The 19166-nt window shown below is 31.5% G+C and overlaps 1 protein-coding gene and 1 long non-coding RNA gene across 3 annotated transcripts in view; both read left to right on the forward strand.

Moving 5' to 3' along the window:
- Window positions 1-18765, forward strand: part of LOC126750385 (cingulin-like protein 1) — a 47394-nt gene extending 28629 nt beyond the window's left edge. For both annotated transcript variants that reach the window (XM_050460002.1, XM_050460001.1), the window contains exons 9-14: window positions 15510-15708; window positions 15761-15923; window positions 17895-18045; window positions 18101-18172; window positions 18227-18422; window positions 18475-18765. In XM_050460002.1, the coding sequence (XP_050315959.1) occupies window positions 15510-15708; window positions 15761-15923; window positions 17895-18045; window positions 18101-18172; window positions 18227-18422; window positions 18475-18606 (913 nt within the window). In that variant the 3' untranslated portion in view covers window positions 18607-18765. The remainder of the gene's footprint in view (window positions 1-15509; window positions 15709-15760; window positions 15924-17894; window positions 18046-18100; window positions 18173-18226; window positions 18423-18474) is intronic.
- LOC126750388 (uncharacterized) lies at window positions 11191-11771 on the forward strand. The gene is made up of 3 exons (XR_007665700.1): window positions 11191-11296; window positions 11440-11601; window positions 11660-11771. It is a non-coding gene; the product is annotated as an uncharacterized LOC126750388 (long non-coding RNA).
- Window positions 18766-19166: the final 401 nt, after the last annotated feature.

A 19166-nucleotide genomic window follows, 5' to 3' on the forward strand; every position in this document is an offset into this window, starting at 1 on the left:
TGGGTTCATCGCACTCGTGTGTTTGTTTTTTCGAAGTGCGTTGGGTTTCCTGTATTGCTAGGCTGACCTGACTTCCCTGAAACTTGACCTTTGTTCTGCCACTGAACTGGCGTTTTAAATTAGATATTGAATTTAAATAAACTGTATTATAAAATGAATTGTAACTTCAAGTGTTGCAAGAGTAAGGACTTTTCAAATTACATTTGTGTCTGGTGCAGGTCAGTTTTTCACCCTAGCTGTTTAGATAGAATTTCAGATGTCATCAGACTACAAGGATATAAAATTTTGTGTTCTGAAGGATGTCAAGATAGTTATAATGAAAGTGAAACTGAAAAAGGGATGTATGAAAAGAGAATCGAGGATTTATTAAAAGAATTAAAAGGAAAGGATATATTTATTGAAAGACTTAGGAGAAACAGTCAAGTTTTTGAAAGTGAGGTGACAGAGGCAGATCAAAAGTTTTCTTCTCATCTTGAAAAATTACACAAAAGAAATGATTTACTTTTAAAAACAGGACAAACAGAGTTATTATTAAAAGTAACCTGGCTTGAAACTAGCAAAAATGATTTTGAGAAAGGGGTAAATGACCTAAGTTTGTTGAATAGGAATTTAATACTTACAATTAGTACTCTGGAGAAGGAGAATGTAGGATACATTGAAGATCTAAAAAAGCTGCAAAAGGAGACTGAAGAGCTAAATATCCTCAAGAACCAAATGATATCAATTAAAGTATTGGAAGAAGAAAATAAGAACCATTCCATGAAAATTAGTGATATGAATAAAGTGATCAATATCACGAATTTTTGCCCACCAAGGATTCTGTATTTTCAGTGAATTCTCCTCCTCAAAAAAAACTGTTCATCTAGGAATCCTTCCAAGCTTCGCAGAACTTTCATATTGGGGGATGAAACGGTTATGAGTTTAAACAGATCCTTGACAAAAACTGGTATTGGCAGAGTTTTTAACATACAATCGTTTGTAAAACCTAATGCAACACAGGAGCAGGTGCTAGAAAATCTTAGTGGCTTAACCAAGGACTTGTCAGCAACAGACTTTGTGATAGTGGGAAGCGGTACAAACGATTTGACTAACGGTAAATATCCCAAAATGGGACTTATTAATAAAAAAATAAAAGAATGGCAACAGGAGGACATAACATTGATAAAATTAATTTTAAAAGGGCTCTAAATTATAATCAAAGACTTTTATTGTGACTTTTTAAATACTGTAAATAGATATACAGAAAATTGTGTACTGTTTGCTAACATTTGCGATAGTTTAGGTGAAAAGTTAAAAAATTATATTGTCTCTCGTTTGTTGTCTAATTTAGTAAGTCAGGAACCCTCAAGCCATAAAATAAACAAAACCATAATTCACGTAAAAACAACAAATAACTTGCAGGAAGTATCTGATTTTGTAAATGTATTGAATGATGATAGTGTGCTTTTAACTACAGATGTTCGAAAAGACATTGAAATTTCCCCTATTATAAATAATATAAATTTAAGAAATAACATAGAAAAAAATAATTATTTTCATCCTTTTGAACAAAAGTACCTCATAACTAGATATTCTTTGGTACATCTTAATATCCAATTTATAAGAAAAAAAATGGATGAACTTCTGATATTCTTGGAAGGGCTTAAACATCCAGGTTTTGTTTTATTATGTGAACACTGGATAAAACCTGATGAACTTGTAAATTTAGAGAATTATGTTGTTATTGATAAGTACTGTCGTTTAAATATGTTGCATGGAGGGTCATTAATTTTTTTGCATTCTGAATTGATTAAGGAAATTAGTTTTGTAAAAGTAAGTAAATTTGATTATTTAGCTGATGACAGGGTATTTGAATTGTCAATTATTATATATAGTAGCTCTATTGATCTGTATGTTATATGTTTATAATATAGAGCTCCTGCTGCCGCTGTAGGTGACTTTTTATTTAGACTAGAAGTGTTATTGTCTGGTTTAAATGTTTTTTCGAAAGTAATTTTCTACGAAGATTTTAATATTGACTGGTCAAATCTGTCTAATAATTTTACAAACCAATTGACTTACCTTTTAAGGTCTTATAGTTTAAATGTTGTAGTTAATAATCCAACTCGAATAACTTCTAACTCTACCACTCAAATTGACTATGTGTGCACCAACATAGATGCATGGAAAACCCCCGAAAGAATATATTACAAGACATTGATGCTTTACAGTCCGTTACTTCTCCTGAACATTTTACTAGCGCATCACAACTTTTTATGAGGAAATGGAAACCCAAACTAATTTTATTAAATACTTCAAAGAAGAGTGGTTAACTCAAAATCGCAATTGGTACCTGCTATAAGTGCTGCCCCAGGATCACCAGCCACAAACAACGCACTGGAATCGTTTAATACGCGAAAGATTTCCTTTGTCTCGTTTTCTGGTTATCGCATCGGAGATGGTTAACGAATGGTCCTGCAAAACTACAGAGGAGTCCTTTTCAATTACTCCGCTTATTAAACTTCCTGATTGGACAAAAGCATATCAATAGGCAAAATTAGACAAAAAAATAAAAATGTTAGATGCTGACATGAAGAACAATGTCTATATAGTACCAGGAGGTCAAGTATTGGATGTTCAGGCTGAAAAACCTTGGGAAACTTTTGATGAATTCAAATAATTTTTTTTTCAACTTGGAGAGTAACAATTCCCAAAGAAAAAGATGATTGGATGAATGGTAGCTGCAATGGTCCACAGTTTTTTTTGTAGTATATGTGCAAACATCTTCTGGGCCTAGCAATTAGATTAAAATATACAGTTCCGCCTGTAGAGGCAAAAAATATCCATATTGGACAAAACAGAAAGCGTGGACGTCCATCAAAATCCAAACCTGCTTTGGTAATTCAGTGATGTTTTTAATTTATTGAAGTCTTATTAATAATTTGTTTAATGTTCACTCTTTTTTGTTTTGCGGTTCAAATACTGTTTTAAAAATGGTATTTTTTGTTCTTTTTGTTTTATAAATAGAAGATAATAAAGTATATTTGTGATGCCTATTTTTGTTTTATTATTTTTATGCTCACTAGCTTTTGTCATATTATAAAGTATGAAGTTCAAACAGTTTTTAGAAGCTTTATTATTTAAATAGCTATCTAGATTAGTATAAAACAGTTGACAATATTAACTTTATTAGATGCTCAATAAGTATTTTTGTTTTTCCACACAGTTTTTAAACGCGCTAAAAAGTATAAAAACTGATATTCGATTAAATACTACCCAATGAAAAATGATTCCGAAAACTCGTAAAACTTCAACATTTAAAATTCATGGAAAATTAATAACAATGATTAAAAGGGTAAATAAAATTCGGGCACAAGTGCGTTTTAGTCTAAACGATTGCGCAGCTATTAATAAAAATCGACTTTTGGGTTCTTTTATTAGTAATGGAACTCTTAACGGAGATTCTTATTAGAAGTTCTTAAGATCGGATTTTGAAGACCATTTGGATAACATAGTTCCTTTAGAAAATTACTACTATACAGTTTGGTTTCATCAAGATACACGACAAGTTTTAAATTATCTTAGAGAAAGGTTTGGTGACAGGTGGATTGGAAGTAATGGTCCTGTAAGATAGCAAGGGAAACACTAAGAACTCATCAAGTTTTATTTTGACTTATTTAGTATCTTTTAAAATATTTACAGGTACAGTAGAGTCTCGATAACGTGAACGTCCCATAACGTGAACATCCCTAAACGTGAACAGCCTAATTGGTGGCTGTTTTAGAATATTCAGCCTATTCTAAAACGTGAACGCCAAAAATATCTCGCCTCTATAACGTGAACAAAAAAATATTTAATCGTTTTACCGTTTTACCCGTAGGCATTAAGCGGCATTTCCTATGTTCCCTTTGTCGGCAACTTTAGTACTAACTTTTGCATATCGCCGCCAAATTGTATATCTTGTTTGTACATGTTTGGAAGAGATATGAAATTTGCGTCTTATTCAGTGTTTGTTCGCCGATCAATACGAAACAAGCACAATGTCTACTAAGAAAGTAAATTATTTAACTCTGGAAAAAAAACGTCAGATGTTAGTAGAGGTTGCGGAGTTACCTTTTTAGCAAAAAAGTATGGAATAACCAAATCCACGGTGTGTGCAATTAAGAAGAAAAAAGACCAAATTACTTCAACAGTTGCCTTGACTTTTTCTGGACCAGGTAAACGAAAATCTCTTAGACCTTCTGAATATCCATTAATGGAAAAAGCTTTGTATAAGTGGTTTTTGCGACAACGAGACAGCAATGCACCAATAAGTGGTTTAATTTTAAAAGAGAAAGCCAAATATTTTCACGAAAAACTGTACGACAAAAATTCCACTTTTTCTGCGAGCTCGGGGTGGTTGCAAAAGTTCAAGAAAAGATTTGGCATACGCTTCCTAACAATAGCTGGTAAAAAACTATCTTCTCAGCCCGAGCTGGTTTCACCATTCTTACGTAAACTTAAAGAAAAAATCAAGGACCTAATCTTAGACTATAACCAAGTGTACAACGCCGATGAAACCAGCTTGTACTGGAAGCTTTTACCCGGAAAGACTCACGTATCCAGTGAAGAAAAAACTGCCCCTGGAAGAAAAACAGCCAAAGAAAGAATAACGTTTTGTTTTAATTTTAGGTGAGAAAGTTTCTTAAGAAACAAGGTCTTTCAGAGAAAGCACTTCTTTTATTGGATAATGCCCCCAGTCATCCCCCAGTAGAGGAACTTTTATCTGATGATGGACTAATTCAAGTTATGTATCTGCCTCCCAATGTGACACCCTTAATTCAACCTAATTATTCAACCAAAACGTTATTAGGTTGACTAAACTGCATTATCGCTCCATGTTTTTGGCAATGGTTTTAGCTAATAAATCTAAGGACATGAATGTCATTATCAAACAATACAACCTCAGGGATGCTATTTTAAACTTATCACGAGCATGGAATAAATTAGAACCAGCAACCATTAAAAAGTGTTGGAAAAATATTTTCGAAAGCCAAAGCAATGATGATCGTGAAGACACAATACCCTTGGCAACTCTTCGTCAAGAATTGCTAAGCCTGAATAGCATTGTAGAGACTAACCTCAATTTATTAGAAGAAATTGATCCAGGGCAAGACTTCGAACGTGGAGATATCGAAGAATGGAATAAAGATGACTTCTTTGAACATGATGAGAATTGTACTGCAGTGTCTAATGATTCAGAAACCGAACAGGATCAAGATCCAGACGTTTCTCAGGCTATGGATAAAGTCACTCACGTTGAGGCAGTTCGTATATTTAACAGAGGTCTAGAATGGGCGGAGCAAAACAATGCCGACTTCGAGGATATTCAGTCTTTACACAAATTACGTAAATGTGTAACTATTCTTTCAAACAAACAACGTATCCGTCAAACAAAGTTAGATAACTTTTTTCTAAAAACAACGGATTAAATATAAATAATGTACATTGTACTTACTTACATACATATACTTACCTATATAATAAATATTTTTTTCTTTATACCATGTATTAACATATACATATACATTTTCAACTATGTATTACTAACTGTATAACATGTTTTTGTTTGATATTCCAATAAAATATATATTCAAAGTACATATACGTGTTAGTTTATCATGCGATTAACTTTATCCAGTAACATGAACTCCTCGAAAACATGAACACAGTCATCCCTAATTAGTTCACGTTATCGAGACTCTACTGTATTTCGAAAATAATAAGGGTGTAACCCTGACGTAATGTGTATGCACTACTACGGTATTGCATACTAGTATTTCTGTTTATCTTGTATTTACAACTTGTAATATTTATTAACAGTTTAGATATTATTTTGTACAGCCTACTGTGGCAAATCCAGTTTTTTTCAAAAATTCGGGTTTTTACAAAAAATAGATATTAGATACATAATAAATATAGATACATCGTTAAAAAGGTAATTTTCAATTTTTAAAGGTTGGCAAAAGACGAAACGTCGCACAGTATTGCAACTTATAGAGAAATCAGGACAAAAATCATTATCACTAGATAAAAGTTAAACTAACCACTTTTAAACTTTTATTTATACATGGACACTTTAACTAATAACATTAAATCATATTTTAAACAAAAAATGCATTGATGTCTCTATACAGGATGAAACAAATCAGGACAAAAATCATTATTTAATTAAAAGTTAAAGTAACCAATTTTTTGGGTTTATTTATATATGAATACTTTTTTATAAAAGGTAAAAAACACGAAATCTACAGCATCACAAATACATTTAATAAAATAACGAAGGTTACATGTTTTGCTCGACTAGAGCATCATCAGACCTAAACAATAATTAAAATTATGTAACCCAAAAAAGGAGAATTCAACAAATACTTACCATAACATACACAAAACACCTAATATTTAAGTAAACAAAGATTACAATAAAGTGGCACTATCTATGTACAAAGAACTCAACTAAACAATCAAATCCTTTATACATTTTAGAAATCTAACCATCATTTAAGAGTCTAGAACTACTTGAGGTTATTAAAAACTAGGTGGCCCTCAAAATCAAACCTTTCATTAATACAGGACAGATCTGGGCTTTTAAAAGCTTTACTATTCTCCATTGTCTCCAACAAGTCTAGTTTTTTACTTTTGTTGCATTGATGCAGTATTTTTATATTTTGGCTGTCAGGAAAATCATGTTTGGAGTCGAGAAGGTGATTAGCAAAAGCTGATCTAGTCACTGTGATTTCGGTATTTTTAAATTTATTGTATTGGGCCTTGTGTTCACTAATCCTAGTAGAAATCTTCCTACCAGACTGGCCGACGTACACTGCAGGGCACTCTTTACACCTAATCTCATAAACTCCTGGAGAAGATAGCGGGGGTAGTTTATCTTTAGTTTTAATTAGATGTCTTTTTAAGGTATTATTGGTTTTAAAAGCTGGGGTTATGCCAAAGGAAGAAAAAAAGCGGGATAATTGTGACGAAATTGGTCCAAAATAAGTAAACGACCTAAAAGTTTTGATATTGTTTGTTTGTTGTCTGATAAAATTTTTAGATTTTATCAGACAACAAACAAACAATATCAATTTTTAATAGATTACACAAGAAACTTAGTAACCTTAAAAACAAATATATAACTTCACTTAGACTCAATGATTTCCACGAATATCGCAAAAGAAATTTTAGTCATGTTTTTCACGATAGATTTATGAACCTTAGTGATGTTTCTTTTTCTGAAGGCGAATTAAAATTTCTTAACAACAATTTAAAATTTAATCTTCCTACCAGAACCGACCGATGTGTTAGGGAAACATTGGCTGTAGAGGCTGAAAATGCTCTACAGCAAGAATAATTTCCTTTTTAAATCAAAATTGTTTCCTTAACAATAAACAGAGAATAAATCAAAACAACAACAAAATATTAAGATCTATAAAAAAGAAAATGAGGGACAACGATATAGTTTTCACAAAAGCCGATAAGGGATCATGCTTACTTGCCTTAAAAAGAGACGATTACATAAATAAAGTAATGGATTTTCTAAACACAGAAGACTTTGAAAAGGTCGACAGAGTTCGTTCTTTAATAAATTAAAAAAAGTCTTAGACATGACCTTGGTAACCTTAGAATAGTTTAATTCCACAAAACAAAAACTATATCCCATGAACCCTAAAACACCTCTATTATATGGGTTGCCAAAAGTCCATAAAACTAGCATGCCAATTAGACCTGTGGTTTCCTTTGTTGACTCCCTTGTTACTAGTTATCATCTTGGCTTAACAACGTTCTTAGAAATGTCTCAAACTTCAAAGCGCCATATTCTGTAACAAATTCAGTGAATTTTGCCAAAAGCATTCAGAATGTTCACGTTCCAGATACAGCCCAGCTTATATCGCTAGACGTGAAAAATGTATTTTTTTATTATTAATTATTTATTTATTTATTTAAAAATTTATTTATTTTTATTTATTTTTTATTTATTTTAAAAAATTATTTATTATTTATTTAAAAATTTATTTATTTATTTATTTTTTTTTTCCAAGCATTCCACCCGCTGATTGTCTGGTCTTAGTCAAAGATCTTCTCAGGGGGAAACTTGATTCACTTTTGGTGGAAAATCTACTTTTGCTTCTTTCTACTGTGTTAGATCAAAATTTTTTCCAATTTAACAACCGTTTTTTCAAACAAAAAGAAGGACTAGCAATGGGCTCTTGTTTATCGCCATTTCTTAGTGAAGTATTTCTTAGCAACTTAGAAACAAAAATAATGAGCAGTAATTTTAAAAATAACATCATCTTTTATAAACGGTATGTGGATGATATATGTTTGATTTGGAATGGAAGTGAGGTAGAGCTTACAAATTTCCATAATTATGTCAACTCTCTTCACTCTAAAATTGAGTTCACAATCGAACGGGAACAGAACCACATCTTACCATTCTTAGATTTATTACTTAAGAGGGAAAGAAATAAGATATCCTTTGAAATATTTCGTAAACAAGCAACAACATTTTCCCTCTTAAACCTATATATAAAATGTATTTTCAGTATGTGAATAAGTATAAATTATCATTTAATTTTATCAGACAACAAACAAACAATATCAAAACTTTTAGGTCGTTTACTTATTTTGGACCAATTTCATCACAATTATCCCGCTTTTTTTCTCCCTTTGGCATAACCCCAGCTTTTAAAACCAATAATACCTTAAAAAGACATCTAATTAAAACTAAAGATAAACTACCCCCGCTATCTTCTCCAGAAGTTTATGAGATTAGGTGTAAAGAGTGCCCTGCAGTGTACGTCGGCCAGTCTGGTAGGAAGATTTCTACTAGGATTAGTGAACACAAGGCCCAATACAATAAATTTAAAAATACCGAAATCACAGTGACCAGATCAGCTTTTGCTAATCACCTTCTCGACTCCAAACATGATTTTCCTGACAGCCAAAATATAAAAATACTGCATCAATGCAACAAAAGTAAAAAACTAGACTTGTTGGAGACAATGGAGATTAGTAAAGCTTTTAAAAGCCCAGATCTGTCCTGTATTAATGAAAGGTTTGATTTTGATGGCCACCTAGTTTTTAATAACCTCAAGTAGTTCTAGGCTCTTAATGATGGTTAGATTTCTAAAATGTATAAAGGATTGGATTGTTTAGTTGAGTTCTTTGTACATAGATAGTGCCACTTTATTGTAATCTTTGTTTACTTAAATATTAGGTGTTTTGTGTATGTTATGGTAAGTTTTTGTTGAATTCTCCTTTTTTCGGGTTACATAATTTTAATTATTGTTTAGGTCTGATGATGCTCTAGTCGAGCGAAACATGTAACCTTCGTTATTTTATTAAATGTATTTGTGATGCTGTAGATTTCGTGTTTTTTACCTTTTATAAAAGTGTATGACCAGCATCTTTGGGATAATGGATGAGTTTTTCGAGTTATGAATACTTTTACCAACAACCTATCAAATTATACATAGTTCGAATAGAAATTGGTGTCTTTATACAGGGTGAAAAAAAAGAAGTTTTTTACAACATTAAACATCTTCGTGTACATTATCATTTTCTAGAAGTAACGAATCTGTTTCTATATGGTCATTTAAATATTCTACAATATCCATATCCCACGTTATGGGTTTGTTTTGTTTTTTTGACTGATTTCTAAGATAATCCGCCAAGTTAGGGTCGGAAATTATCAAAAGGGTTCTAATGAGGTCTGTATTGCTTTGAATTCTCGATACTTTTCGTGTGTGATGTAAATGAATTTTTCTAAATTCTTTGTGTCTGGCTTCGAGAGCATCTTCTGCCAGCTGCCCTACAGGGAGTTCAAAAAAGCTAATAATTTCGCAACCGTGCGTTAAAATTTTATGAACAATACTATAAGTTATAGGCATGTAGTACCATTCATAAAAATTTAAATAAATGCTCCTAGTATCAATAAGTAAGGACTGAAATTTAGGTACGTTAATCTTAGAACCTGAAGAAAGTACTCGTCTTAGAACATTGAAAGGCTAGAATTAGTAAACAACAACTTTGTTTAAGTCCAACATGTGCACAGGGGCAAGAGGGGTGTTTTGTTTACAAACATATTTGCCGATTCTCTGTTGTCAAGTCGACGCAAATTTCCAACGGAGGAAATTTTTAGCTATATTTTAACAACCATTATAACGTTAATTTAACTTATTTGTGTTGTATTTTATAGGAAAATTTAAAATAAAAAGTATAAATACTACAATTAACCTATTTTAAGAATAAATATAATATCCTTAAGCAAAAAAAAAACAAAATTACTAACATTGTTATCCCTAAAACTGCTTCTAAAAAATTTGAAGCGACAACATCGGAGCTTAAGCGTCTGAGCCATACGCGTAGTGTCATCTGTCAAACGGCTTTTTGTTTATTTTCGGGATTCGTGTATTTTCTTTAATTTTCGGTTTCAAAAGGAAAAAGGCCACATTTTAGTGTTTTTTTAAATTGCTAGGATGGGAAAAACTTGTGTCGTTTGTGTCGCATCATGATAAAAAGGTGATTCAAGCCGATCTTTTCACAAGTAAGTACCGATACTTTCATAACATCACATCATGGGGTAACCATCATCATAAACGTAGAATAGGGGATCTTATAGATAAACCTAATAAAAACTTGAATGTGAAAGTGTGGGTAAAATACCAAAATATTTATATTTTTAACTCTAAATATTTTTTTGAACATATTCATCTATCAATAGGCTATAAAAATATAAAACTAGAATTTTGTCCCTGGTTTTATTACAGGATTTTATGTTTTTTTGTTGTTGTTTTGGCAGAAAGAAGGCATACCTAATAACCATGTACCTATCTATGTATAGTTATGTTTTTTTAATATAGACATTAGGTAGATAGATGAAATTACTAATTTTTTATTGCCGTTAAAGAATTTTGAAAATTATTTAGATATTGATATCTATGTATAAAGTTAATTTTGTCTTTCCCTAAAATTTGGTCGATATTTTTTTTTTGTTTTACCATATTGCAACTTACAATAATATATATAGTAATTGGCACCACATATTAATTTATTACTGTAATTTTTTTGCTTTTTGATTAAATATCAAATACTTATTATAGATTGCCTAATATATGCCCAAAGGGAACAATAGATTTCATTAATGGAAATCAACAAAATTAAACAGAACATATTTGTTTGTTCAGATCACATCCTTAAAAGTGATTTCTTATATAAGGAAGATAATATTATCAGTAGCCAGACTTAGACCAAACAGATTAAAAAAATCAGCTCTACCTCAAAGGTAATTTTTTTTTAAATATATTTTTCTAGTATAAAAAAATCGTCACAAAAAGGATTAGTGTTACTCATATAAGTTACTCATATCTTTATTTATACCTAATACTTATTAAATTAGGTACGTATGTAAAACTATTTTTTTACTAGGATTTCTGATGCACTGGTTAAAAACACAGCAGCTGATAATTCAGTTAATTTACCAAGTGATTTACCCTTCAAAGCTGCAGGAATAGCTTTCCTGAAGAGTGCAAAAACTTCTTTAGCTTCCAAAATGGTATATAGTACAAACAGTGAAGCTGATATAGACAAGTATGGATAATTAAAATAGATTAATATTCTAGATACACCAAATTTTGTATAATTACAGATCTGATCATTCATCATCAACAATAACTGCATCTGAGATTAATAGTTCTACAGTAACCGTGGGGTCTAGGTCAACAATTACTATTTATCATCCAAGCCGTTTTTGTTTAACTGCTACATATTCCCTGACTCTGCCAAGGAAAAGGTAAAAATACACTCAAAATAGACTACTAGTTTTATGCCATGTATCATCCTATTCTATATCTCTTATTTAAAAGTGATATAGTATTTTATTGTGTTATATTTGTTTAATTAAATGCAATTAATTGGTAATACTATATTTTTATGTATATTATTCTAGGGTAAAATCAAAATGATATCCTGAGGACCTAAGCACTGATGATTCCACCGTTTCAAAAGCTAAATCACTTGTCACCAAATTATGGAAAAAAAATAAAGAGCAAAAAATTAAAATTTGAAGATTGCAATAAACAAATTTGCCCCAAAGAAATTGAATTAGATGTCTCAAGTCATTATTAAAATACTTAAGAAATAATAACATGATTTTTGAAAAAGCCCAACATACTACATATTTTATTTGACTTGTAAAAGTACTTGTTTGTATATTTTTACTAATAAACTATTTAATCTAATCTATTGTATATAGTCTTTATTCTTAGGTAAGCTTTGTTTTTTAGTATAAATTAATATGATATAATATTTGGTATTAGGTATTATATAGGTCACTGTTAAATGTCTCAAAACCATTGTACAGGCTAAATACTCATAATAAAAATCTTATAACCTATAAAAAACCTGCAACTCCTTCACAATTTAAACCTCCTTGTAGTTTTAACTCTTTCCGCTGAATTAATACTGTCCCTTTGAAAAAGTCAGCACCATAGAAGTATATATTATGTGATATAAAGTAAGTGATGTAAACCTGAGTTTTGTCCAATATAATAATAACAATAAAATTTTGCAAAATGTTAATAATTTGTGTCTTAAAACAAAAACATTATTTATTAAGAAATCTATAATATTATATTAAAATATTTAATTTCCATAAAAATGCTTTTACAAAAATGGTGCCTTTTATTAGGACCTTCCTCTAACGAAGTCCGTTAAAAAAACACATAAATAGCTCATAAATGGTAATATTACTTATACTCAAACTCTATAATAATTAATAAAAATTTATCAGGTAAATATTTGTTGACGACGTCACTGGTAGAGAGTGCTTGTATGAGTGGCATAAACAATGAGATCGAGCGGCGTTGCGATGCCATTACCGTTTTCTCGTTTCTTCGTACTTTATTTTCATTTATTTAAAGTTAATATTGACTTCGATATAGAGTATTTTATCAAATTTATTTTTAAAAAATACTTGATATTTTATTAAAGGGGAGCAGTAGTATTGTTTTGAGCCTTCGGAAACAACTGAAAATTTTTATGATATAAAGTGATTTTTGCCATTTCTGTATAAGCATTTGGCATCATTGCATCAGAGATGTTGCAAGCAAACAAACCTGTCCATAGTTCCACGGCATGCTACTTCTAGCCTTTCAATGTTCTAAGGTACTCGTAAAATTAATTGAAAGTTTTTAATTAGAGTTGAGTCGATACCTGTTATTTCAGAGCTAATTTCTACGTTTTTAAAAAATGTCCTGGCAGTATTTCCATCATTTGTGGAACTATACCCGGGCTTTGGCTTATCGACAATTAATCCCAATTTGTCTTTGAATTCTAACTGCATTCTTTTTTTTGTATTTTCAAAAATTTCCTTACTTTCACCACTTTTTACTTGCAACGTTTTTAATTGTAAGCGATATGCGATGTGCAATACACACTCAAAAAAACCAATCCAGCAATGAAGTGTCGATAGGCCAAAGCGATAGTTTTCAGCATTTGGTGTTCTTTGAAGCACTGAGTCCTGGTTCATTTGCCTTGGTGTGGCTCCACAAATAATGCACCTGGATGTAGAACAGGTTTCTGAAAGGATATTGGCCACAATACCGTCAAACACGCACGTAAGAAACATTTACATTTTTTTCTGAAATAAAAAGATGGTAATTATTAACATTAGTTATTAATGACTCAATTTCGCCATGAACGGTTCGAACAACATCTGAAGTTTCTTTTATAAATTTAAATGCAATTGGTCGACAATACATTGTTGATGATGAACGTGGGTTAGACCATATACTTTCTCCATTTTCATTATCAATTAATCTAAGAGGAACTAATGCGACAAGAAACATGTAATCATCTGTTGACAAACTATCTTCAAATTTTTGCTTATAAAGACTCTGCCCCGAGCTACCGTCAAATCCCCATTTGCAAATTAATTTAAAATTTTTGTCAGAATATATTATAATATCCTGAATTTTTAAAATACTCTCTGCAGTTTTATTTAGAAGCTCTTGAAGATTAACTTCAGCTGAAGTGTCAGTCACAATAATTTGCGAGGGTAAAAATGTTTTTTTACATTCAAATAGAGTGCGATAGCTCCGAAAACAGTTTGTATGCAAAGAATTAGAACGCAGTATGTTATATCTCTCAACCGAAAGGTTTAGGTCGTGGTAAAGTGCTAAGGCGTCTTCAGGTGTTAATTTTTTGGCCTCTGAAGGAATTTCCTTTCATTGAGAAATAATCCTCTCTGCCGCAAAACATATTTCTTCTGGCGTATAATTTGTCAACAACTCTTGTACTCTGCGCAATTTGGTTCTTTTTGATGCAGCTTCAAAAGGAACATGCGGTCTTCCACGACTAGGTCTTGGTTGAGGATCCACTTCCATGTCAGTTGCTTCAGTTGGAATATTTGGTTGAAGATAGGGTAAATGAAGAGTGCTTTGTAACCATCTCGAATGTTTTTTAAGAAAAGCATCTCGGTGTCTTCCACAATTGTTCCACATTCTTTATAACGAAACAGAAAATAGCTTGCTGCTATTTAGCAGCTTTGCTTCAATGTCAGTTGAACAATTATCTAATGCAAAATAAGTTTTAATTGTTTCCATTATTCCTGGTGCCTTTTTATTTTTTTCGCAACTTAACCATTTTTCATACAGGATTGTATTAGATATGGTTTTTTCTAAAAAACAAAAATTCCGCATTATTCCGCGAAAAGTGATGGGTGTCATTTAAAAGCAAGCACTTTGGAGGATCGATCCTAAAAATTTTATGAAACGACTTTAAACTACTTTTTGTAAATCTTGATGAAAGTGAGAAAAAGGATATTTTAACTCTTTTAATTATATATCTGCAAAAGGCTTAACATGAAAATGATAACTTACCTTCGAAAATGTTGTTCATACTTAAGTGTACAAATTAAAAATATATTACCTTTAAAACACTAGTGCACACTACAATAATTTTATTTTAAAATAAACTTCTAAAAATAACCACAAATCTTTATCGGTATAAAATGTTTTTATTATCCAAAAATTTCTGAATAAAAAAAGTTAAAGGTACCTGCCTTATCTTACTCGGGTATTTTGCTAAACATAACACCAAGAATGTTTAAAAATTAAATACTTTATTTGTGCATTTTTGTCCATTGGTTGCAACACTGTGCGTCGTATTAAAAATCTAAAAACCCCATCATGTAGCACGAAAAAAGTAGCAATGCAAAAGTTGCTAATTATTTTAAAATCGGATAAGAAATAAGCTCCGAAAAAAATAAAATCGATTTATTATCTTCGGAACCATTCGAATATGTATTTTTTTTAAACGGCATATTGTTAAGCTCAAAAATTCATAAGTTTGCTCCAATTGAACCGCTTTGTATTTCTTATACATTCTGAAATCTCCATGTTAAAGGTCAAATTTGAAATACCCTATATACATAATTAATTATAGTCCTTTAGATCTGTATAGAATATAGATGGTTAATTTTATGGATATTTTTTCAGTGTACAACAAAAATTCGCACGCAGACCCCAAGAAGTGAAAATGCTCCATGAAATTAACAAAAACTTATCGAAACTTACGGAGGAAACGTTTAAAAAACAATCGAATAAGACAGTGAGTGAGACTAACGAAAAACCGAGTAGCGGCAACAAAGAGAATGCCAAAGAAGGGACAAACGATCAAAACAATGACTTAAAAAAGGTAAATAATATTAAATGCAATGACAAAATGGTCGATTTATGTGCGTTTTAAGGACGTGCCCAAACCAAAAAGTATTAGAGACAGCGTTAGGTCCAATAGTACTGCGGAGGAACCTCCAAAAACTACAGTGGATCCCGGTAATATTGAAAAACAGTACGAAACTATGTTCGGCAACATTTCTAGCCCTAGAAATCTGAGCGTTTCTACTAATATTGGTAAGTAATTCTCGATGTTGCGAACAACGCAACCATTTATTTTAAATTTAACTTAAATATGTTTGCATATCTTCCTTTCTCACATTGCTTTTTACGTAGTCTAATCGGCACGACAAAGCTGTGCGAAGTTAAAAGAAAATCTATAAATAACGCAGTCAAAGAAGCCGCCCCGTTTAAGTTTTGCCGTCGTACAAAAAAAGGTTACCGGAAACCAAGCAGCGCGATGCAAAAATCTAATATTGACCGATCAGTGTTCCAGTAGTCGAGTTACTGACAAAAGCTCAAGAGGGTGACGTCTCGACCCGCCTAATCGTTTCTTTTACGATTTTCACGCGCCAGTGATGTTTTGTTTTTAAAAATAATAGTTTCTGCCCCAAGAAACTTTTATATAAGTTATCAGTTAAAGGGTTTTTAATTATGAAGTTAATTAAACCTGTGAACGAGTCAGTTCAATCAATTTAATTTATCCACGAAAACCGTAAATTTCTAGCCTGGAAGAATTACAAGTTGGTAACCTTTGTGCTGGGTGACTAAGTATACAGATTGGGTCTTTGTAGCTTTGTACTCTTTGTAATGTCAAATATGTAGTAAAGTAAACAAACAAGTGTTAAAGGTGTAAAGGTGCAAGTAAACAAAAAGAAGTGAGTGCAAACAACCTGTAAAAAGTGAAAACAAAAAGTGTCCTGTTTGGAGTATAAATACTGGAATTTACAGACTACTGTAAGTGTTTTGAAACCATTTTTATGTAATAACTATTTTGTGCCAACTGTGTTTACTTTGGCTTTGACATAATTCGTTGCAAATGTCAACATTTTTGTAATTATTTAGTTTTAGTTTGTAGCTTTCATAAAGATAAGGTTTTTATGAGTAAATGAGAGAGGGTGCATGTGAATTCTGTTAAATATTTTGATATCCTATGTTGCCACATTTATTTCTTGGAAATTAAATAATTAGTTTGTTTGTGTATAAAGCGGTTTTTTATTCAAAGTTGCCACCCAGTGTCCTAGATAATACAGTTGCTATTGTATGGAAAAAATAGATGCTTTCTGATAAAGCTTGATATTGGAATCAGTTTCTAATATATCTGTACGGTGGGAATTTCACCTCCCACACGTAACACTCGATATACTTAATATATTACCAAATTTGTGCTATAGTCAGACATTAAACTACAGCATTTTTGTTTGCACCAAATGAGAAACGTTTATATATATATAAAAAAAATCTTTTGTCTATAAAACTAGATACACTTACTACATACTCAATCTAACATAACGGTCTAACGACTAGGTAGTTAAGATTACTGTAAAAAATTGTTAATTATTAAGCAAATTAATTACTAAATAAGTGAATTCAGAACAATATTAAAATTTGTTCCAAATTCCTACTAATATAGCCCCAACAATTATGAATAAAGGCTTTTTTAACATTTTTTTTATCGCACCAGGCAAAATATTATAGATCTTACAACCAAGGTTTAATATTCAATTTTGTCATGCTTATTCGACTCACTTAACTATTTGAGAACATCTAAGAAAATAAAAGAAGATTCTGAGATACCATTAACATTGTGCAAAAATTTATCCAGTACTTAACGTTAAATTTTAAGACCTTAAAATTGCAGTACGGGTAGTCACTATTACTAAAAGTACGGGTTGATAGAAATATAAAATTTGCATGACTACATGATTTCAAATTATTTAAAGTAAAAACATTACTTTTAAAGTGATTCACACCTCCTAATATAATGACAAAGTCATCTAGTCCATGGTTCTTGGTACAAGGTTGCATAATTATAATCCACAATATTCAGATATTCGCAAGAAAAGGATTCAGGGAGGGATCAAATTAATACAGCTTATGAACAAAAGTAAAAAAGTGAGAACTACTATATACGCTTTATAAAAATTAATTGCAAACATTTTTCGTTAACTCTAATTTTGCCTTGACGTAAACCCAAATATTTTGCAGAAAAAACCGAAAAAACTCTACCGGACGGCTCGGTAGAAATCGGTTATAGTAACGGCAACGTAAAAACCATTTCGGCCGACGGGAATCACATAAAAATGCAATACTTTAACGGAGACACCAAAGAGACCGACCTAAAAGGGCAAACGATAAAGTAAGATCCCATTTAACCTTAAATAAATAAATAAATAATTTCTCGCGATTTTTAGGTACCATTATGCGGCAAACAACGCCTGGCATACCCAATTTGCCGACGGAACAGAAGTCATGGAATTTAACGAGTAATAAATAAATACCCTGAAAATTCGGTAAATCTTTAAATTTCTCACTTTTAGCGGGCAGAGATGCACTAAAAACCTAGACGGAAAAACCGAGATTTGTTACCCCGATGGTTCGTTAAAAATAATCAACTCGGACGGGTCCGAGGAGCAACAGTTTCCCGATGGAAGGAAAACTATTAAAAACCCTTTGGGTGAAGTGATGATCTTGTTGCCCAATGGACAAAGGGAAATACACACAGCAGAATATAAAGTAAAGATGTCGGTTTATTTTACAGATTTTTACTGTAAAAATGCCATTTTAGAGGAGGGAATATCCGGACGGTACCATAAGAACCCTCCATAAAGATGGAACGGTCGAAACGGTTTATTCCAACGGAAGGGTGAGAGTGAAAAATGCCAATGGGGTACTCATCATGGACACGCACTCGTCCTAACTATTCTGTATTATTTTTTATTTTAATCCGTCCGAAATTTTAATTAATTATTGTTCTGTATATTGTTTAAAAAGCTTTAATTTATGGATACTGAAATTAAATTTTACAGGCACCTAATTTATTTGTTGTATGGTAAATATATGATCGATTTATTTATTATTATGATGGTTTTGTTTAAACAATTGTTTCTTTTGTAAGAAATTGAAAAAGTACTTTTTCTCAAACTGGCTGTTCTTTTTTAGTTTTCTGCCCTTAAAAAACATATTCATGATTATTTAACGTCAACACACCTCTAATGTAGTAAATCGATGCACGAAAAGATCCTGTACCACAGCTTTGCCACATTAATTATCTGCAGACTAAATTAATTTAATGTTAACGGAACACCATGTTATCAACATGTCTGTAATGTACTAAATCGACCTACCATCCACTAGGTAGGACCGGTAGGTCGGCCTACCAAGACAAGAGATGGCCTGAATTTAATTACTTCGCGAAACGTGTGCTGCAGTATTACTTTATTCGGACACTTTATGTATTTATTGCATAAAGCATATATA

The sequence above is a fragment of the Anthonomus grandis genome, chromosome 2 (genome assembly GCF_022605725.1).
Source record: "Anthonomus grandis grandis chromosome 2, icAntGran1.3, whole genome shotgun sequence".
NCBI classification, from domain to species: Eukaryota; Metazoa; Arthropoda; class Insecta; order Coleoptera; family Curculionidae; genus Anthonomus; species Anthonomus grandis.